The sequence below is a fragment of the Symsagittifera roscoffensis genome, chromosome 9, assembly GCF_963678635.1.
Source record: "Symsagittifera roscoffensis chromosome 9, txSymRosc1.1, whole genome shotgun sequence".
Classification (NCBI taxonomy): Eukaryota; Metazoa; Xenacoelomorpha; order Acoela; family Convolutidae; genus Symsagittifera; species Symsagittifera roscoffensis.
Window position 1 is genome coordinate 12,410,855 of NC_087070.1, and position 23,350 is coordinate 12,434,204.

The window sequence follows — 23,350 nt, forward strand, 5'->3', positions numbered from 1 at the left end:
GTAATCATGTTCCAGTAGTAGTAGTAGTAGTAGTAGTAGTAGTAGTAGTAGTAGTAGTAGTAGTAGTAGTAGTAATAGTAGTAGTAGTAGTAGTAGTAGTAGTATAGGATTTAGAGCATCTGCTCTAGTTTTACTTTTGATAGTTTGCACAAAATAGAAACTATTCATCTTTGCAATTCTTAGCTGATTCACATATAAAAACAAAGATAGTTTGATACTAAGTTCTGGATAATGCAACGGTTCAGCTGCATCTCCTAGTGAAGTCAAAGAAAAAAATAGAACAAAGTGACTTTCAAAATCTTCCATAGGACGTCCTGGAAGTTCTTAGTTAATCTGCATTAGTTTAAGTGTTGTGATATAGGGGCTCTTCCACACCGAATAATTCTAAGCTCTCTCAAGTTAAAATGTTGATAATTGAAAAAATTTTTATAAAAAGATCCTGCACCAGAAAAAGTTTTACTGAATAAATTGGTTTTGACGAGATGAATAAAAGTTTCTGCTATAGTTTCGATGTATTTGTAATGGACAAATTCTTTTTCCAGACTCCATTGCAAATTTTGATGATTAGGTACAACTGCTAAAAGTTTAACAGTAAGCAGCGAACTATCAAGAATAATCAGACCATTCGTTGAGTCATCCATCAGACAGCATGTAAAAATTAGATCTAGCTCAAACTAATTTAATTTGAACTTTGGTATTTGATGGTAACACTTTTTCACAAACAAATAAATCAAGGACAAGCCTATCGTATAAAAAAAGTTATCTCTGTTCCTAAGGACATTTCCTCTATCAGTGAACGGATATATATCAAATGCTTCCGGAAATTCTTCAAAAAAAATCCATGACCGAAATTTCAAAAATCAATTACTCCTTTATTACTCACTGCCGACAAGTTGAATTCGTTCGACATTTGTGCTTCATGATGATACATACCATTGGCGTTATAAGCCTTTGTTTTGGTTAAAATAAACTTAACAACTGGACAGCAGAAAATAAGGTAGATTGTTTTAATAAATTAAGTAAGGTTCTGGTTTCTCATCTGAGTCATCCCCTAATTTTGCTTGTTTTCTTTTTTTTTGTTTTATGAAAGCGTCAAACAAATTGCATTTGAATAGTTTCAGATTTAAACTGTGGCGGGTATCATGCATCCCAAATGAAGATTACGGTCTGTCTCAAATTCAAACTCAAAACTGCTTTCATCCCGAGAAGTACTGGGAAACAAACCTTGTTACTGGGAAACACTGCTTCCAAAATGGAAAACTAAAAAAATCTCTACAGAAGAATTTGTAAAAGCTCCGTACCAAAAATGGTTACTTTAGTCCAAATTCAATTAATTTGTCAAAAACGTCTTTCCGTCTACTCTTTCAAGAAATGGTTCTACTAGTTCTACGCCTAGACTTCTTTTTTTTACCTAATGGTTCTCAAACTGATTTTGTTTGCCTTTTTACTTTGGAAATGAACGCAATACAACATAGAACGTAGTAAATGAGTTTTTGTATCGCCTACTAAATTATATTCTACAAGATCACAATATATATAGTCAGGGAATGTATTCTTGTAATGTCGTAAAAATAATGGGGGATAATTGGGTCCTTTTCCGTTCAGTATAACTCCTGTCTGATTTTGCTCTAATCACAACTAAACAAAGGACTTGAAACAACACTTTGATAGATAAACACCGATTAATCCTCAGGTAAATAACTGGCTACTTTTTTGTAAAACCTTATCTACTGATATATATATTCCAATTATTTGAATTTTGTGTTTTTCTAGAACTTTCCGAACTTTGTCCTTCATGGCTGCAACTAAACCAACACTACTTGTATACAATCTAGGTTCAATATGCATCATTTCAATCTTTCTTTTTTTCCTCACTACTGTGTCTATGAGTGTAAACTTTTTTTCAGTAGCGTTTTGGAATAATAAAACGTACGATACTTCTGAAATAGGAACAAAAACACCATTCTCCTTTATGATGTATTTGTTCCGCTAAAAAAATTGTGAAACAACTGAAAGTATTATACGGATAACAATTAAAAGAAGCATTAAAAACTAACACAACAGTAAAAAAAATCCATGACTACTACATGATAGAAATTTAATATGAAAAAAGATCCTTTTTTAATTTGAACACTTACATAGCTCTTTTCGTCAAATGTCCAAGACTCTTTTTCTTCTCTGAGATATTTGATGATTTTTTTGCTGTTTTTTTGTAGATATTGATGATTTTTGAAGTTTTTCTACTGTACACTGGGGCTTGTATCCTTATCGAAACGAAATATCTTTTTTCTAGAATTCTCAACCTATGCCCATTTTTGATATTTAGTTTCGTATGTTTCATAAACGATTGGAAACACAATTGATAAGAAATCAATTTTTTCTCATCATACAGAGTTTTGCTATGACCAATTTTTACTATGATCTAATGTTAAAACAAACAGTTGCATCTTAGGAACAAATTTTTTACTATGATTTTCAATATAACGATATAGTTTATGTTTTGCAGACTGAATTGCTCTCTCTGCATTTTTGAATAGGTTTCAATGTCTTTTTCCTCGCAAAATTCCTTGGCAGTTCCCCCAGGTTAAGTTTGTTTATCAACCCCACAATTTTTCAACAGTTGTTTTTCCGATTATTTGTTTTTCTTAAAGCTTGCAAAGTGTATTTGTTCTATTTTGTTTCATTGTTTGAACTCTGACAAATCTCGAAAAATTATCTACAGCAACTAATAAATACATGCCTCCATTGTTTTGACTAGCTAGCTTGTCTACAAAAACCAAGTCTATACACCATATTTCAATGATTTATTTAGAAAAAGCTTGCAAAAGTTTGATTTTTCAAGGACGAGATTCACTGTACTTAAAAATCAAAAAAAAGTATGCAAATATTGGCGATGTTCCGAATAAGGCTGATACAAAAGCGAACCAGAATTTGAAATTTTGCTGTCAAAAAATTGCAATAAAAATCGTCTAATTTGATAATGGGTTTTTGATGAAGCGAAATTCTAACTCCACATATCGCATATTTTTTGCATATTTTTTCTCTATTGTTGAAAGTTAAAATCTAGATTGATTACAATTCTAAATTTTATCTTGATTGATTCCATTGTTGTTTTTGCAAATTACTTATTGCACTGATTAACTGTTGTTAGTTTTTCAACATGATATGGTAACTAAGCTAAACCGACAACACTTAACCAAGCAAACGACAAGCTTTCATTTTTTTGATATGCAACGTTTTTCAGCCGGAAAAATCCAGGCCAGGTCCATACTTAGAACCGTTGTTGTACCAAACGTAATTCAGGATTAAATAATATTGAATTAATTTTAACCAAATTATTTCAATTTGTTTGCGACGTTCTGCTAATGCTTGTCAATCTCAAGCGTAATACATAATAAAACAGAAAAAATTTAGTTCTAAGAATTTCACGCTTCAGTTACCTCTTTCTAAGTCAAAGTTTTTTGTTTTTCAAGGTTCAGCTGAGCACAAAACAGTTTGCTCTGTTAATTTAACTCTACAATGAATGAGCGTGTTTATGAGTGAGCAATGCGTTTACAGTCTCACACAAAATTGGAAGTTTGATTTTTCAAGAACGAGGTTCAGACAGCATGTAAAAATTAGATCTAGCTCAAATTAGTTTATTTTGAACTTTGGTATTTGATGGTAACACTTTTTCACAAATAAATAAATCAAGGACAAGCCTATCTTATAAAAAAAGTTATCTCTGTTCCTAAGGACATTTCCTCTATCAGTGAACGGATATATATCAAATGCTTCCGGAAATTCTTCAAAAAAAATCCATGACCGAAATTTCAAAAATCAATTACTCCTTTTTTACTCACTGCCGACAAGTTGAATTCGTTCGATATTTGTGCTTCATGATGATACATACCATTGGCGTTATAAGCCTTTGTTTTGGTTAAAATAAACTTAACAACTGGACAGCAGAAAATAAGGTAGATTGTTTTAATAAATTAAGTAAGGTTCTGGTTTCTCATCTGAGTCATCCCCTAATTTTGCTTGTTTTCTTTTTTTTGTTTTATGAAAGCGTCAAACAAATTGCATTTGAATAGTTTCAGATTTAAACTGTGGCGGGTATCATGCATCCCAAATGAAGATTACGGTCTGTCTCAAATTCAAACTCAAAACTGCTTTCATCTCGAGAAGTACTGGGAAACAAACCTTGTTACTGGGAAACACTGCTTCCAAAATGGAAAACTAAAAAAATCTCTAAAGAAGAATTTGTAAAAGCTCCGTACCAAAAATGGTTACTTTAGTCCAAATTCAATTAATTTGTCAAAAACGTCTTTCCGTCTACTCTTTCAAGAAATGGTTCTACTAGTTCTACGCCTAGACTTCTTTTTTCCACCTAATGGTTCTCAAACTGATTTTGTTTGCCTTTTTACTTTGGAAATGAACGCAATACAACATAGAACGTAGTAAATGAGTTTTTGTATCGCCTACTAATTATATATTCTATAAGATCACAATATATGTAATCAGGGAATGTATCATTGTTATGTCGTGAAAATAGTGGGGATAATTTGGTCCTTATCCGTTTAATATAACTCCTGTCTGATTTTGCTCTAGTCACAACTAAAAAAATGAATTGAATCAAAACTTTGATAGATAAACACCGATTAATCCTCAGGTAAATGACTGGCTATTTTTTAATAAAATCTTATCTACTGATATATATATATATTCCAATTATTTCAATTTTGTGTACTTCTAGATCTTTCCGAACTTTGTCCTTCATTGCTGCAACTAAACCAACTCTACTTGTATACAATCCAGGTTTAAAATGCATCATTTAAATTTTTCTTTTTTCCCTCACTACTGTGTCTATGAGTGTAAACTTTTCAGTAGCGTTTTGGAATAATAAAACGTACGATACTTCTGAAATAGGAACAAAAACTCCATTCTCTTTTATGATGTATTTGTTCCGCTAGAAAAATTGTGAAACAACTGAGAGAATAATAACAGAGGGGATAACAATTAAAAGAAGCATTAAAAACTAACACAACAGTAAACAAAATCCATGACTACTGAACGATAGAAATTTAATTTGAGATTTTTTTTTCTTAAAGATTGCAAAGTGTTTTTGTCCTATTTTGTTTCATTGTTTGAACTCTGACAAATTCTGAAAAATTATCTACAGCAACTAATAAATCCTTCCCTCCATTGTTTTGACTAGCTAGCTTGTCTACAAAAGCCAAGTCTATTCACCATATTTCATTGATATATTTAGAAAAATCTTGCAAAAAGTTTCATTTTTCAAGGACTAGATTCATTGTACATAAAATTCAAAAAAAGTATGCAAAATATTGGCGATGTTCCGACTGAGGCTGAAAAAATTGAGAACCAGAATTTGAAATTTTACTGTCAAAAAAATTGCAATAAAATCGTCTTATTTGATAATGGGTTTTTGATGAATCGAAATTCTAACACCACATATCGAATATTTTTCGCATATTTTTCCTCTATTGTTGAAAGTTAAAATCTTGATTGATTACAATTCTTAATTTTATCTTGATTGATTCCATTAATGTTTTTGCAAATTACTTTTTGCACTGATTTACTGTTGTTAATTTTTCAACATGATATGGTAACTAAGCTAAACCGAAAACACATAACCAAGCAAACGACAAGCTTTCATTTTTATGATATGCGACGTTTTTCAGCCGGAAAAATCCAGGCCAGTTTCATACTTGGAACCGTTGTTGTACCAAACCTAAACCAAGATTAAATAATATTGAACTAATTGTAATCAAATTATTTCAATTTGTTTGCGACGTTCTGTTAATGCTTGTGAATCTCAAGCGTAATACATAATAATACAGAAAAAATTTAGTTCTAAGAATTTCACGCTTCAGTTACCTCTTTCTAAGTCAAATTCTTTTGTTTTTCAAGATTCAACTGAGCACAAAACATTTCGCTCTGTTAATATAACTCTACAATGAATGAACGTGTTTATGAGTGAACAATGCGTCAACTTTTTCGATGTTTCGAGTAAGGCTGAAAAAGTTTGATTAGGGTACAACAATGTGAATTTTTACCGGTAAAAAGAATTTTTGGAAAAAATGGCTAGCAGTGACAAAAAGCAAATTATCTAAATCACCACATGACCAACTCTTGAAATAGAAAAATCAAACTATAAATTATCAAGTCCAAGAGCTATTTGTCTCAGACAGTTCGCGTTGAATCTTGAGATCTTATTTTTCTTATCTTTTGCTAATGGATCTCAGGCATCGGAAACGAATTGTTGTCTGGAGAAATTTTTTTTGTTCGACGATGGTCACTCAATTGATGATTTGGATAATTCAAATTGATAAAGATTGGCAACAAGTTTTTCAGAATTTTCCACAGATGGTATGATCTTTATCAGTCTATGGAGATTTCGAACGTCAAAAACAAGAAAAGTTCAGTGTCAAAAAAGTAAAAGCGAAAAAAATCTAACTGCAGCAAAATTCAGAAAAACCAAATTTCATGCTACTGCATTTTTGGCGAAGAAAAGATGCCGCGTTTTTTTTGACAACTTGCTAACAAACTTACTGCTGCTACCAGTCATGGTATTTTGCTTTGAAACGGTACAAAAAACTGGGTTTTACCTTTAAAAATCAAACCAGTTCAACTTTTCTTCAGCCATCTATTTTTTGTTTTACTTGGAAAAAATAGAACTGACTGAAATACCCAGCCAATGCGGTCAGCGTCGTGGGGTCAAATGCCTGTAGCTAATCCTAGGCAGAGTTGCTAACTTCATTTGAACCTAGTTATTTGTAAATAATTTGCAGCCAATTTTGGTATGAGGCTTGTTTTTGATGGAATGCAATGTATTTATTTTATTATGTATTTATTATGGGATTTCAAAACAAAATTTGATTAAAGAAACAGCAAACATATCGTTTCTGTTATTTGTCTCTAATTTACTTGAATTCTAAATTTTTGCACATTTCAATCTAAGACATCAGGCATTGGAATTGAATTGTTGTCAGGAGACAAACGTTTTTTTCGACGACGATCTCTCAATTGATGATTTGAATAATCTAAATGATAAAAGCTGGTAACAAAATTTTTAGAATGTTCCAAATGTTGCATGATCGTTTCCCATCTAAAAAGAATTCAAACGGCAAAAACGTGAAGATTTCACTGCCAACAAATTTTATGCGAAACTCAGACAACTTAAATCATCACAAGACAAATTTCTGAAAAAAGTTTTTCACATTATAAAAACATCGAAACTAAGAGTCACTTGTCTCAACCAGTTCGCATTGCATCTTGAGATTCACACAAGATTTTCACACATTTCTTCGATCTTGGATATCAGGCAGTAAATAACTCATTTCTCTAATACGCATATAGCTAGATCAAGCTGTTCAAATAAGGCATACTTTTTTTTACCAAACAGAAGGACTTAGGTTTCAAAAATGTTAAGCAAAAACAAATCGAAACTTCAATCAAAAACTTCACCTCCAAAAGTTTGAAGGAAAATCTAGCTCGCTATTCTTACCTGTCGATTGTTTCATTGACTTTAAAAATGAAATAAGCATTGTAATAAAGAAAAACCGAATATAATCAGTAAACAAAACAGCGTCATACTTTTGAGCAATTTAACGCAAAACACTAGCATTTGTATTTCATGTCAGTTTTTCAATCTATCAACACAAAAAAGGTTCACAGAGTTCATTTGTTTGGAGAGAAAAAGTTGGACGCAGTTCATCTGTCTAGCCCTGATTCTTCCACCGATGTGAACTTGTGATGTGCGCCTTGCATGTTAGGATCCCGGGCAGGCACCGGCGGTGGGTTCTCGGAATTTATGCAGCCACTTGCTCCTGCGGAAATACAAGAAGCATTAGTAGCATTTTTAAACCCGTTAAAATTCTGCGGGTTAAATTCTCTGTGATTCTGTGGTTAAACCCGTTTTATACAATTTTCCTATGTTTCTTAGGGTACAAGAACCAGGACTGCAACAATAAACGAAACTGAGACAAATATGATCAAGAAACACAACTGAATAGTGTTTCTTGATCATACTTGCCTCAGTGTAATTTCTTCTGATCAGAATGCGAATTTAGGAGCTTCAAACTTGATCGATCATTGGGCTTTAAAGGCCAATGAACTCCTGAATGCGCAACTGCTAACCTTAAAGCTGCTTCACTTGCCTTTTCTAGCCTCCGGTCCTACTCAATGCAGGACCAACCGTGGGCGAGGGGTGTCATTCAAGCCGGTCACACCTTGAGGAGCCGGATGACACTGGACCTATCCAACCGTGACCGAAAAGGATTTCGAACGCACGACCTTCATTCGTCCTCATTTTTCACATAAAATAATTTCCTTATAGAACTTCTGGAAACCAGTCACGTGTGATGATAAAAATCAATCGGATATTTTCAAAAAATAAACTTAAAGCATCCACAGTCAAAAGGTTTCTAGAAAGAAACATAACGAAGAATCTTAAAACCAAGCAAATATTAAATTCTATTTCGAGTCCTTAACCCTTAAATTCCAATTGCACTAGCGCCTAACTGGTATGTTTGTAATACTCTCGTATTCTCAACCGTTTAGTTAATCTTTGCTAGCGGTCCCTTTGCAGCTAAAGCTTCTCCTGAAAAACGACTATATATATTATAAGCAGAAAAGGCATTGGATGAAACCGACTTATATTGTAACTTCGGTAAAAAACTGGCTAGTAGGCTGGATGCCAGGCTATATTGATGCATGACTGGATGGATAACTCGATTGATGGCTGCATCACGCGATGGATCGTTGCCTGGAAGGATGGATATATGGCTGAATGTTTAGATGAATGGTCGGATGACTGACTGAAAGGATGAATGAATGGAGGAATAGATCGCTAAACGGATGGATGTATGGCTGAAAGGATAGATGGGTCGATGGCTAAAATTATTACTAGATAGGTGGAATGATGGATCGATGGCTGCATGAATGAAGAGTTAGATAGATGGACGGATTGCTCGATAAAAAGACGAATGGATTGATCGATTGTTGAATGTATAGTGGGATGATATATATGACTGGTTGGACTAATGGCTGAGCAAAAGGATGGATATATTGACCAATGGATGGCTGGTACAACGATGGATGGATGGTTCGATGAATGGCTGGAATGGATAGATGGATGAAAATCTCGTTGGATGATTGATACATCGCTGGATGGTTAGCTGGAATGATGACTGCATGATTCGATGTACGGATGCCTCGAAGGATGTACAGTTGTCTGGATGTTGGATGAATGACCAGATGAACGGATGACTGACTGAATGGTTAGATAGCTGCAATGATAGAACGTTCGATTAAAGGATAGCTGAAAGTATGGCTAGATAGAAGGATGGATCGATGGCTGGCTTTATGAATAAATAGTTGAATAGATTGCTCGATAAAAATGGATGGATCGATGGCTAAGAGATCGCTGGATGGATAGATGGCTGGCTGGGTGGATCGATAAATAATCGGGTGGATGAATAGATGAATGGCTGGATGGATCGAAAGATATCTGGATGAATGGATAGCTGAACGAATGGCTGGATAGATAGACCAATGGACAGCTGGTTGTATCAATGATTGGATGGCTCGATGAGTGGCTGGGATGAATGACTGGCTGGATGAATTAATGCAAGTCTGAAAGCATAGATATTTGACCAGATGTTTGACTGAATGGCCGGACGAATGGATGGCTGACTGAATGAATACACGAATCATGCATTGAACGATAGATCGCTGAAGGGATAAATGGTTGACTGGAAAGATAAATGGCTCGATGGACTGATGGCTATAAGTAAGGCTAGATAAGTGGCTCGATCCTAGTTGGATGATGGCTGAATGGATGAATTGGTGAAAAAAAAGATGGATGGATGGATCGACGGATGAATGAATGGTTGAGTGGATAGGTGGCTGGCTTGTTAGTTCAAAAGAAAATTGGTTGGGTAGATTGGAGCAGGGCTGGGTGGATCGACATATACCTGGCTGAATGGATCAACAGATATCAGGATGGATGGATGACTGAACGAAACGAATGGATGAACCAATGGATGGCTGCATGTATGATATGAACAGATGAGTGGTGGGCTGGATGTATTGATACTTGGCTGGATTGGTTGATAGCTGGATGGAAGGATAGATGGCTTGATGGACGGATGACTAAATGTATGGCTAGATAGGTGGATGGATCGATGGCTGTACCGATTTCTAGATAGAAAGATGGACGGATAAATCGATGTCTGAATGGATGGTTGGATAGATAGATGGATGGCTGGCTGGCTGGATCGATAGATAACTGGATGGGATGATTGATGTAAACCTGGCTGGATGGATCGATATGGATGAATGACTGGCTTGATGCATGGATGGATCGCTGCTCGCTGGATGAATTGATCGATGGATCGCTGTCTGGATAGATCAATTAATGGATTACTAACTCGATGGATGGCTGTGATGATGGATTGGATGGCTGAATAGATGGTGGCTGGTTGGATAGAGTGCTGTATGGACGAATGGCTCAATGGATATGGCTAGATGTATGGATGGCCGGTTGGCTGTAATGATTGGTGACGGGATTGATGACTGAATGAGTGACATGATGGATAGATGACTGAATGGAAAAAGGACAGGTAGCTGAATGTATAAATGAATTGCTGAGTAAAAAACAGGGTGGATAGATGGCTGAAAAGAATGCTGGATGGATGTCGAGATGTATGGCAAGATGGACGGATAGCTGAATAGATGAATGGATCAGTGCATGGCTTAATGGATCGATAGGTGGCTGCTTGGCTGGCCGGATGGATCCCACCCTTAGACTGTCCTGCCTTGCCTGGCCCTCACCTGCCTCGCCTTGTCCTCCCCTTCCCCGTTTTCCGTTATCCTGTCTTCATTGCTCTCACCTCCTCAGCCTTGTCTGGCCTTACTCTACCCTGCGAGTATCCCTACAGCCTCACATTTGAGCCTGATCATTGATCTTGCAATCAAACTGGAAAATCAAACATAGCCAACAGACAGTTGGAAAAACGAATAAAAAACAAGAAAACAGAACAAAAATATAGACAGAAAACTTTTTTTGGGAAAACTGTAAAATAGGGAAAACTGGACTGGCACATGTGTATTTTTTTATACCGCTGGAAATTGAGAAAAGTAACGTCCATTTTTGAAATTAGAGTTCAAGCATGTTTTTTGCGGCCTTCTCAATTTAATTTTAACAAGAAAATGAACTGAACTTGAAAAGGAATTATTAGTCAAACCATCGGAACAAAAATTAAGCTTTGATCAGTTTTCTCAAATTGAATCAACTCTATCTAAAAGCTTGTGATTACTTTTAGGAGCCTCACCGGTAATTTTATCTCTTGTCGTAGGTCTGCTGGACGCTCGGTCCGTCGAGTTTAGGGATCCCCAGTTGACGTAATCAGAGGCAGTCTGGGCTGGTGTCTTTTTACCTCCCATGGATTGAAAATTAGTCTGCTGGTCATGGTTAGTAGTTCGCAATGCTAACTCAAAGCTCTCAGGCTTCAACGCGCCAGCTGAATGATCCCCCGAATTCGCGGCTAAAACGCAATAACATATTTTATAAGTAAGGTTAAAGAAGTAATCAAAGTCAAAGTGTATCAGGCTACATTGCAAGTTCCTTCACTAAACTATGATGTATCTTGTTAAGTCCCATTCGTTGTTTCAAACAGCTCTTAACACTCCTTGTTTATGATAACTGGCTCCAAATTAGTTTTTATCGGACATTATCAAATATCTACCTTGAAAATGACCTGCCAGAATTATTGAAACCGAGAGCATGATAATTATTCAGTAAAAAAAATTAAATCGTCTATTCAAACTAGTCCCGTTCAAGCAGTTCATCACGTTTTAGTGACTTTTGGTTAAAATTGAGACCAATGAGCATCTCCAACAGACAGTTGTAAAAGAGTCAATGAACGCAAAGAAAAACGGACTTAATTATTTTTTAAAAACTGGCTCTTTTCCAGTTTCTCACCCCTGGTTAAATTTAAAAAATCAGCTGATCAAAAATTGTTCATGCTGCAGTTCGCATGCAAAAAATCCCAAAAATTAGATCACATATTCACGCTTACACGTTTGATGCAGTTTATAACATGAGAAGTAGTTTTAAATAGTTTCAAACGGCGAATTTCAGAAAAAAGGGGGAAACTGGAAAAGAGCTGAAAAACTTCATCTTTCGAATTTCAAAATGAAAATATATGGCTGAAAAACTCTTTGAATTTCAAGAACAATTCATGATTGACACTTTTTTGAAAAATTCAATTTGCAAAATACTGGTTCAATAGGTGAAGTTTTTATCCCGAAAAATAAACTCCTAACTTGAAGTCGATCACGTTTTTGTGACCTTTACACTTTTGCTGTTCGATAGTAGAGCTGCCTTACTTTCGACAAAGGAAACGAAATGAAGTTGAAAATCAATCAAAAGTCAAACCACGAAAAATCAAATTGGAGCGTGAAAAATTGTTTCAGATTTTTAGTGAAAAAAAATCACAACTATATAAGAGTGTGAACTGCGTTATCATTTTGCTCGATAGTGGAGTTTGCCTTCCTTTCAACGAAGAAAATGAACTGAATTCAAAGAGAAATCAAACGACAAAAAAGTACATTTGAGCCTGAAAAAAAATCATCGCCACCTATATAAGACTCTGAACTATGTTCATCGATCTTAATAAGCAGAAAACAATATTCAGACAAGCAATAGTCCAACAAAAAATTTTAAGACAGAAAGTACAAGTCCTAGCCTGATCCGAGCTAAGTACAACCTTTAACCCAAATCAAATCTGACGCTAAGTCTAAATTGATTCTAGAACCAGTCTATCGAAATATACCCAACAGACATTTGGAAAACTGTTAAGGAAACGGGGAAATGATGGATTTTTTTTCAAACATTTTTCAAGTTTAAGTTTCGGAGAAAAAAAAATATCACATTAAAACTGTTTGAATTTATTTTCAGAACCTTTTATGATTGACACTCTCTTCACAAAACTAACCCAAATAGAGAAAACTGGAACAAAAAGTAAACACAGAAATCTGAGTTGTAAAGCACTTCCAAAAAAAGTTGTGCTTTTACGCATTATTCGCAAAGTAATTGCACAGCGAAATCGGCCTTCCTTTTAGCAAATAAATTTTGAATTGGACTTGAAGGTAATCGAGTCAGACCGCAAAAAATCCAATTTGAGAGTTATCCAAAATTTGAGACATTCCTGGCAAAAAAATCAACACGAATTCTTTAAAAATTGTTTTCTTGAAATACTTTGACACTTAAAACCAGATTTCTGACGGGAATATGCTAACCGTTTTGTTTCGTCTGCAGCAGAGGGGTGACCGTTTCTTGATAGTCCTCCTGCACTCTCGAGTTCTGAAAACCAAACAAATTCAATGTGGCCTAGGAAATTAGACAAGCGAATTAGACGACCGTTAACAATAACTCTTTGTGAATTTATACAATAAGCACTGGTTCAACAAACTTTTTGCTTAGATTGAAGTTATATAGAATATATTATCACAGAAAAAAGAATATATTATCACAGAACTGATCAAATTTTGTAATTTTTTCTGTATAATAACTTTAATTAAAAAAAGTATAGTTCATTTGTGAATTACAAAAACTATACAACTGTGAATTAACCTGATTTATGGTTGACAACAGTGTTTAATCAGTCAAAACTTCATTCAAGTCTATAAACAATTTTTGCGAATCTTGCATGCGAGATATCTTCTAAATTCAGTTATTTTCTGATCCTCTATTTGCTTGTCGTCTAATTTCCTAAACCCCAAGCAAAAGTTGAACAGCAATTAAAAATGCACCAAGGCATTGCAGTTCTATAAATGCAGCAAAAACTTTGCATTATACTACTAGCTCAATTGAGGACACCTTGGGGTGGTCAATAGCTATGAATACTTAGAAGCAAATGCTAAAAAACTGACAATAAATACGAAAAAAAATTAAGGGTTAAAATCATGGCAATTTAAAAAAAAAATCCGAAAACAACACCAGTTTTGAATCTCATTCGCTAATTGCAAACTGCTCATATTGGTAACTGAACTAAAAACAAGTTCAAAAGATCGACCTTTACCCAGAAACCTAAAATAAAGGGTTTATGAGCTTAGAATAACAATATTTCTCAGATGATATAACAAAATTCCGTCGAAAACGTTTTGTTAACAAGTGGAAAATTGACTGAACTAAAAAAAACCACACCAAGCATAGATATTCCGCACTTTCTTCGAAAGTCGGAACAAAAATGATGGTCAAGACAATTATCGTGTTCATGCAAATCTTTCATCTTCTCAGCAGAGCATCAAACATTGATTCACGTTATTGTTCCGACTTTCGTATCGAAAGTTACGGAATACTTGTGCTCGAGGTGGTTTTATTTTCTTCAGACAAATTTTGACTTTCTAACTAGCCATTTTTTACGGAATTATATCAGCCAAAAAGTATTGTTGCCGTGAGCTCAAATTTGGAAAGATACTTCACCTGTGATTATTTTTCGTAAAGTTACGGGAGTTTGAAAATAGGCATTTTGGGACAATTAACGCGCGATATATTTCGCGCAATTAACGCATAAGGGGAGATTTAATCTGTCTTAGAAATCGTTCCAAATTTGTTGAAGGAAGAGATTGCCATGATTGGTGTGTTACTAGGAGCGAAATCTATCAATTTATATGGCGTCTGGGGGGATTATTTTCACAAAAAAATCTCATATCAAAAATCCATTGAACTTTAAAGGCAGTCGGAACATTCAGGGCTTCGCCCTGATACGAGCAGTCAGTCTTGTTTATTGTTTCCTTCCAAATGAAATGGCAGCTAAGTGTAGCAAACAGTCACTACTTGCCAATACCAGGATTGATATCAGCATTTAAAAATGACTTGTTATTACGTAGTCTGGTAAAAGTTTAGCCCCATATTGAGAGGAAGAAAAACAAGCCTGCTCGTATCAAGGGAAAGCCGTGAATGCTACGCCTGCCATTCACCGTCCAAATTTAAAAATGGAAAAAGTCGGAACAAAAATGATTTCGTATATTTTTTTTACAATCCCTTCCCACAAGATACGTTAAGTACAAAGTACGATATGTTGCATCTGGTAACGTCTTATTAAAACCAAATTAACTGCTTCAATTGAACTTGGAATGAATTTTTATGTCGGTGATTCTTTAATAGGACGAAATAAATCGCGCGGTAATTATACCAAATTGATAATTTTCAAACCATCATAGTTTTACGAAAAACATTCGCAGATAAAATATGTTCTTTTTTCGTTCAGAACATCAAAAGCGTTCAGATAACATAAACATAGCCAGCGAATGATCGGGAAAACTGAAAGAATTCGAGGAAAAGATTAAAAGCTATTCAAGATTTTCGTGATCTTAACAGTCTTGCTGTTAGATAGCGGAAGTTAGCTTCCTTTTGACCAAAGAACTTAAAAAATCAGCACTTCTTTCAAAGAAAACAATCATCACTTCGTCACTATCTCTCATAATAATAACGGCTTAAAGTACCGATTTAATTTAAGCAGTTAAAACCGAAGCAAGAGCAGAACTTACATGGGCAACGATAGCTGGATAGCATTGAATGTTTTCATTGCGAAGTTGATCCTTCTCTTCACTGTAACAAACACATCTATGTCAGAGTTGATTATTATATGCAGTACCGATTGGATAATAAAACAAAACAAAATCACCGCGAGCTATATAAGAGTCTGAATTACGTTCATCGACTCTTAATCAAACACTGCAGCCACCAGCATTTAATTCACAAGATACATTTCTTTTGCACAAACACATTGCACAAACAAAAAACGTGTTAAGGGGCTCTAAAAACAAAGAAACACGAATAAAAATATGCCTCAAATGGTAAAGTTCAGAGCAGAAAACCTCTAAGAACTCGGCAAAATTCGCTTTTGGGAAATCAGGAAACAGACTTAAACCATTACACCATAGAATTTGTGAGTTTGAACAACAAAGCCGAAGTATAAACCAGCGGAAAATTACGTCACTTGAAGGAAACTCGCATAACTTTCCTAACATAACAGTTACATAAATGTGACATATATTACGTAGCAGTTACGTGTTATCGGCTGGTTTATATGGTAGCAGTATATTTTCCGGTTTATCAATGGTAATGGAAGCTGCTGAGTTTTCAGACCACTGAGTATCGTAGCCACGCCTTGAGATATTTGACCTTGATTTTGAACGCCCATCGATACCTGCAGTTGCTTCAGGCGAACTCTTCCCAGGTGGACATATGACTATTCCTATTGGGAGACGAAGCATGCCTTGTGGTACCCTGCCAGATTCCTGAAGAAAAACACACAACAAACAATAACTGATGTTCACTTCAAGTAGAAGATTAGACACAGTGGCGAAGCGGTTCTTCGCACCACTTGCGATACAACACAATATTAGCAGTGCAAGCTAGCAGGCAGGAAAATAAAGTCACTAAATCCAAAAATAAAAAAAACATAAAAAATCCAAAACGTTGTCTGGAACCATGTCCTATTTGCGGAAAACACGTCCAGAAACGCAATCGACGGCAATTGATGAAAATTCAAAAAATCATTAACAAGCGGCTACTGAGCCGACGAAACTTTATAATTTCCCGTAGAACCGAAATATAACTGTTATAATGAAAAACTTTGAATCATTTTGTGCGATCCGGAATGAAGCATAAAACCTATTCTTCCTTTGAAATGACCCCAAACTAGGTCACTTAGCCGATAAAAAGTTAAGCCGGAATGAAGCATAAAACCTATTCTTCCTTTGAAATGACCCCAAATTAGATCAATTAGCCGATAAATAAATAAAGTACAAAAGTAATTCAAAAAACAGAAAGCAATTAATTTGAAAACAGCGTACAAAAAATCAGTTCTACGATTTGTCAACTAAGCCGACAAAACATAAGCAGGCAAACTATAGGCCGTCATTTTTTTGGAAAGATATAATTCAAGTTCGAAAAAAAAAAAAGGTTCCTGGTCAGATTCGAGCCCACGACCTTTGCCGTCCCAGCCGTATTATTCGCCTCTAGGCTAAGTGCCAATCACGCATATATATTTGAATTCATTATGAACCAAGATACAGGTAACTATGTTAAATAAGTTGGATCAAGGGAGCAATCTCCTCCCCCCGTAATGACTAAATGGGCTATCCCCGCAAAACAAAAACTGTAAAACGCTATGAAAAGACTTCGACAAACGCACGAAGATGGTTAATGTGTTCATATCACGCAATCAATTGACCGTCTGAAGTTTATTTTATAAGATTATCGAGAAAATTCAAACAAAAAATCGAAATTTATTAGAAAAAAACTTTTATTGCAAAATTTTGTTTGGGCGACCACTACCTAAACGCAACTCAGGAAACCAAATTACACTTCGTGACCATGAATAGAATTAAAATTAAAGTAAAAGCATAAACAACTAAACCGAAAAAAGAACTAGAGTAAAACGATAAATTAACACCGATAACTTTTGAATAGTCAATCTTTTTGTAATTAGCCACACAACATATTATGCGTTTTATACGCCCGAGGTTATTTTCCTCCCTCGCGTGCACTTTGTTTCCCAACTGCAACTGAGACAAAGTAAAGGCATGCAAGGATTGCTGTATTTGGATAGCTTCAAAAATCTGGGTTTGACATCTGTACCATATCGCCTCAAAACGGCGGCGAAATCCTTCGAGAGCGATGTTTGTTGTCGGCTGGTGGTCATTTGTACGGAAACACACAATCCACATCTTTCTGGAACCTGGCCTTGCTCCGTGAGGTATTCCGGTTTTCCTTTCCGCCAAATGTATCCTCGAAGAAATTTTTAAAATCCTCTGGGATCTGGTAGCTTTTGATGACAATTTTGTATCACTCCTCTACATAAAGAAGCGGTGCAAAAGCAAAGGAGGTCAAGAGGCGTATGGACAATTTGAAATCTTTGTCCTCTCGATAATGAACGGCATAACCGAGTTCAAGAATCTTTCTGTACATAGCCTGAGAAAAAAGAAAGCAACACCCCTTTATTTCTGTTTGTGGGAACTTCTCCCTACGAAGCCACGAGTCTAGCGAAGCCCTTACAAAGTCCATCATAACAGAAACTGTTGTTTTCGCGTCTGACTTTAGATTGGACCAGAGTGCGTGTGTGTCTTGACGCTTACCCGAGTGAAGTGCGCAAATGCAGGAGAAAGTTGTGCCGTCAAGAAAACAATGCACTGTGTAGACCTGGTAGAAGTTTTCCGCGCAGCTCTTAAAAGTTCTATCGCTGAACCCGTTCCATAACTGTTGAGAGCATCAAAATCTATTTTCATGCCAAATTTGTCTGACTCTCCTTATGGTTTTGGGGAGTACAGGCATCTTCGAGGAACATTCAGGCGTCCCGTGTACTAATGCGGAAGAAAGTAAATCAATTTTTTCATGAAGCGTCTGTGCAGGTTGCCGCGTTTTTGAGTTTCGCATTGGTTGCATATGTTTCCATTAATGCGTCATCGGGTCCATTCGTATGTTCCTGTGTTGACGATTTCACATACTCTCCCTTTTATGTCCAAAATGCATTGCTGCTTTGATCTCCTTAGTTCGCATTCCCAGTGGACTGAGTTGGTTAACTCACGTTTCCTATAATATGTGTAACTGTTGTATATGGCCTTCTGCCCTCTTTGATCTGCATTGAAAAGATGATTATTGGTTCTAAACAAATTTCACGTATTTAAGAAAATGAACCAAGAATTGCATCCGTAGCCAATTGTTTAATAGCTAATTGAGGGGGGGGGGGGTCACAATGAGTCTGCGCAAACTGGTGTTACATATATCAAGTTCATATTTTTGCTCCGACTTCTTTGTTGCAGCGCAAAAGTAAATGGATATAAACGAAACGAAAGTGTGAAAGTGAGCAAGAACTAATGGCCAAGCGGTCCAAGATAAATGCTAGAAATTAGGTCGACCGGTTCGGAGTAGGTTCAAGACTCCACCTACCCATGTTATAACATGCTAAAATAGGGTATCAGCCCCTATTTTTGCATGTTATAACATGTGTAGGCGGGAGGCTCGAACCTACGACGAGCCGGTCGACATAAGGTCTAGCATTTGTCTTAGACCACTTGGTCATTAGTACTTACTTACTTAGGGCAGAACGTGCGCATCCGTCTTTACTGTAGTTAAGCTTAACGATGAGCGCGAGAGGGTAATATGCTCGCGGGATGTCGGATTCAATAACCCATACGAGATCACCCGTCAGATTGGGTGTTCCACTTCGCACGCTTGTTCAGTAAGGGGACATATTCTCGTAGCCAACAAGACAATATTAACGTCCGCATACGGTCGAAGTGTTCGCCAGCAGATAGCGAAGGAAAGCTTGCGGCATAGCGTCCAAGCAAAACGTGATTGGGGGGCTAACGCTTCTAAATCGCGCGAATCGGTACTTACTGGAGTGATCGGCCTTGCATTCAAAGCCTGATCCACTAAGCAGAGTTTTGTTCCTCGCACTTTTTCTGTTACTGTCCTACTGCCTAGTATATCGTGGAGCACACGTTTAACACTACGGACGAGACGCTTCCAAGAACCGCCATGATGTGGTGCTCTGGGAGTGTTAAACTTCCAGGCAATACCTTCATGTGCAAAGACGGTTGGAGCCACGTAGTTTCAGTTCATGATACATTCAAGAATTTCCTTATCTGCACCAACAAAGTTTGTTCCGTTTCCGACCAAAAAATGCTGTGCAGTGGCGCGCGATAAAAAAAAAGCTCGGTGCCCATCACACATGAGCTGGTGTCTAGTGGAGGCACAACCTCGAGGTGTACAGCCCTAGTGGTGAGGCAAGTGAAAAGAAAACCATCTTTTCTCAGTGCTCTTTGGAATGGAACATAATATGGTCCAACATATTCCACGCCTGTAGAGGCGAAAAGTGGTTGCTTATACCCGAGGCGTTTGACGGGTAAATCGGCCATAATCGATTTGACCGTGATTGCTTTCCGCTTTCGACACGTAACGCACTGATTTTCAGTAGACTTCAGTAGTCGATGCAACCCCAGTATAGCGTACTTCAGGTCAATCACGGAGCGCATGTGGTCGAACCCTTGGTGAAAACCCTAAATTCCGAGCCAACAACCGAACTAAAGTATGCCGGTCGTCAAGCAAAATGGGGTGTTTGGTATCAAATTTGGTGTCATTTTAACTTATGCGGCCAATGGACCGAAGAAAACCAGCCGGCCCTAAGAACGAAGAGTACGTTGCAATCTTGTTGTTGCTCTTATTGTGTTTAACAGAGGTAGTAATTTCACTTCGACTTGAAACGAGTCGATTTGCGCAAGATGTACAAGCTTCTTCTCCGCTATATCTAGCTCAAGTAGATAGGTGAACTCAATGCTGGTACCGCAAATTGTGCATGTGATGGCAGCAGCCTCAAGATAAAGGCAATTGTTTGCTTATACCTTGTTGAAGAATCGAATTTTTCCCAGTCAAATCCTTGATCCAGTCTTGACTGACGCAACATCGGTGAAGAAGGAATACGATGTCTCCAAACACTTATCTACATCGCATGACGGACAGTTTAACCTGATTTAATTGATATCACCTCTTGATTGAGTTTAAACGGCCACACCCTAGTCCTACGAATGGCTGGCCCAAAAACCCAGCTGCTATCCTTGAGGGCTTCTGAAGAAACCCCTCGCGGACCGGTATCAGGATAATCGCCACTCAGGACATGGTTAATCTTGTCAACGATGGTAGATTTGAGTAATCCGCCGACACGCCGACACAGTTTCCGACGAAGACAGTAACTCATCATTAGAATTTAGCCAATACAGCACAGTGGTGCTACTTGTCCACAAAGATATTCACTTTAACGCTAAGTGCCTGCACAATTTTGACTTTCAACCATGTGGCAAGTAGAGCAGCTTGAAGCTCTAACTTGGGTATTGACAACGCTTTCTCTATCGCGAAACGCGCTTTACCGAAGACAAAATAGATTATGAGTCGCGCACGCAAAAACCCAATGACGCAGAAAACATCGTGCGAGTTATCACCGAACAGGTTAAGCTCGATGCGATCCACAGGTTCTGTGAAGTAACTGCGGGGAAGTGTCAATTGACATAACAGAGGGAGGGAGGCCGGAGTGACACTCGAGAAGCTTTCCCTTATATCTTCAGGTAAATCATTTTTCCATTTTTGGCCACTTATTCGCTAAGTGTCTTTGAGTAAAGACGAGCCGTTACGGAGTACGGGGCTACTAGCCAAATTGACTTCGGGGTTCATTACAAAGGTTATTTCTTCAATCTTACTGACAAACTCAGTCAAAACAAAAACAACTAATTTAAGCAATTTTACCAAATCCCGACTAGTTTTAACTGCTTGCTCGATGTTTTCGAACGATTCCAAAAAATCGTCCATATAGAACTTTTTGGCAACCACTGATGCTGCTGCAACTGCCACAAAAAATGAAGCGAAGATTGATCTTGGCCGAGGACTCCATGGAAATACAAACCCTCTACATCCGCAGAGACGGCGTGCACAAGCAGTCGGAAGCGCAATAGAACGAACATCAGGTTTTGGATTATGTCTGGACCCACCAATAGGACTTGATTTGAAAATGGGTCATGCTTTACAGCCCCGTTATACACTCGGCGCAGAAGATACCACTCTCGATCGGTTCGCGAACGTGGATCATAAGGTTCGGCGTTAACGACATGACCTTTCTTGATGTCCTCCCTTATTGTATCTGCGTATCTTTCGCGCAGCTCTGGGTCTTTACTTAACCTTCGCTTCGAAGTTTTAAATTGAGCGAGCTATGAAAAATAATGATTAGAGAGACAGACAATTTTATCAGCCCAAAGCAGGGGCACGATGTATTTTCACCATCGTGGAATGTTTCTGAAATAAGGATGGATAAAGCGCGTTTATCCGCAGAAAAACAGGCATCGACTTGTTTAAAGGCTCCATAAGATTCCAATTCATACCAAGACTTTATCTGGTCAGTTAAAGACGAGTCTTCATTAGCAAAACTAAAGCACGAACAAGTTGACCCGGCGGACAGTGGTAACGGACCACAAACGACCAAACCTATCGGTAGGCGGTAGGAACATATTAAGTTAGTCTTCTCCTAAGAAGAATTTAATCGGACCAAAGGCGTGGTAGTAATCCTGTCCTAAGATAACTTCTACATCTTCAGAGTTGTACAGTAAGGGCTTTATAGGAGGATATTTATCCCGCTACTTGATACATTCTGTACCAATGAGAATGTTGTAATCCACATATGCCTCCATAGTGAAGGATAAATTAACTTTATTTGGTTCAGACGAGACATTGAATTTGACTCGCTGAGTTTCGATGACGTTTAGGGCATGGAAACCACTGATAGAAAAAATAGTATGGCTCACCAACCTACTTTAAGCGGCTAGCGACAGATGCCGATACCCAAGAATGTGTAGATGCTCCGTTGCAAATAACCAACTTCTGGGCACTGGCGCTATCCGAAAATACACCACCTGTTGCAATTGGCAACAGTCTTTTCGGTATTTCTTTGTAATTTTCTCTCCTTACAGCGGCATGAGTGGAAACAGATTTAACATCTTTCGGTTTAGATTCATGTTGTTTAGTTGATGTTGTTTACTTGATGTCCCTACAGCGGCATGAGTGGAAACAGATTTAACATCTTTTGGTTTAGATTCATGTTGTTTACTTGATGTTGTTGTTTACTTCATGTTGTTTACTTGATGTTTAGATTTCAAGTTGTTTACTTGATGTTTTTAATTTGGTGGAAAAAAAATCTTTCAAGACGGTGAAGAAGGACGTTGTGCGTGTTCTCACAGTGCTGATTTGGATATTTCTTTGTTCTTTGCCTTCGTGCAATTAGAGAAGCTATGGTTCCCATTGAGGCAAGCAAAGCAAAGCTTTTGCTCAGCTACAAATTTCGCTCGCTTAGTATCTTTCTTTTCCTTGAACACAGCGCAAACCCAATGTGCATGCTTTACTTTACTCAGCGGAAAATTAGGCTTGCTTTTGTTATCGATAGGGCTTTTATAGTTAGATACAAACACTTATTTTCGGTTTATACTGTTTCTTTCTTTGGTTTGAGCAAAATCATAGCGCGCTCTCTTTTAACCAATTAGGGAGAGAGAGAGAGAGAGAGAGAGAGAGAGAGAGAGAGAGAGAGGAGAGAGAGAGAGAGAGAGAGAGATGGCTTAATTGATCGAAAAAAAGTTGTAACCCAAAAAAGTATATATTCCGGTTTGCTAACGCTTGCTAATCGCAAGCGTAATAACGGTTCCAACGAAGACACCTCTCAAAGAAGAGCAACTGCAACGCCCATATCCCACGGGACAAAAAACTTCATACCCCCCTCCTCGCGAAAAATCAGCGCAT

General features: G+C 37.1%; 1 protein-coding gene across 3 annotated transcripts in view; it reads right to left on the minus strand.

Moving 5' to 3' along the window:
• Positions 1-7,381: 7,381 nt before the first annotated feature.
• Positions 7,382-23,350, minus strand: part of LOC134854607 (probable E3 ubiquitin-protein ligase MGRN1) — a 283,436-nt gene continuing 267,467 nt past the window's right edge. For 2 of the 3 annotated variants that reach the window (XM_063870942.1, XM_063870941.1), the window contains exons 10-14: positions 16,085-16,314; positions 15,562-15,622; positions 13,309-13,372; positions 11,340-11,552; positions 7,382-7,832 (exon numbers count right to left, since the gene is read on the minus strand). In XM_063870942.1, the coding sequence (XP_063727012.1) occupies positions 7,717-7,832; positions 11,340-11,552; positions 13,309-13,372; positions 15,562-15,622; positions 16,085-16,314 (684 nt within the window). In that variant the 3' untranslated portion in view covers positions 7,382-7,716. The remainder of the gene's footprint in view (positions 7,833-11,339; positions 11,553-13,308; positions 13,373-15,561; positions 15,623-16,084; positions 16,315-23,350) is intronic. The other variant, XM_063870944.1, reaches the window with a different exon arrangement.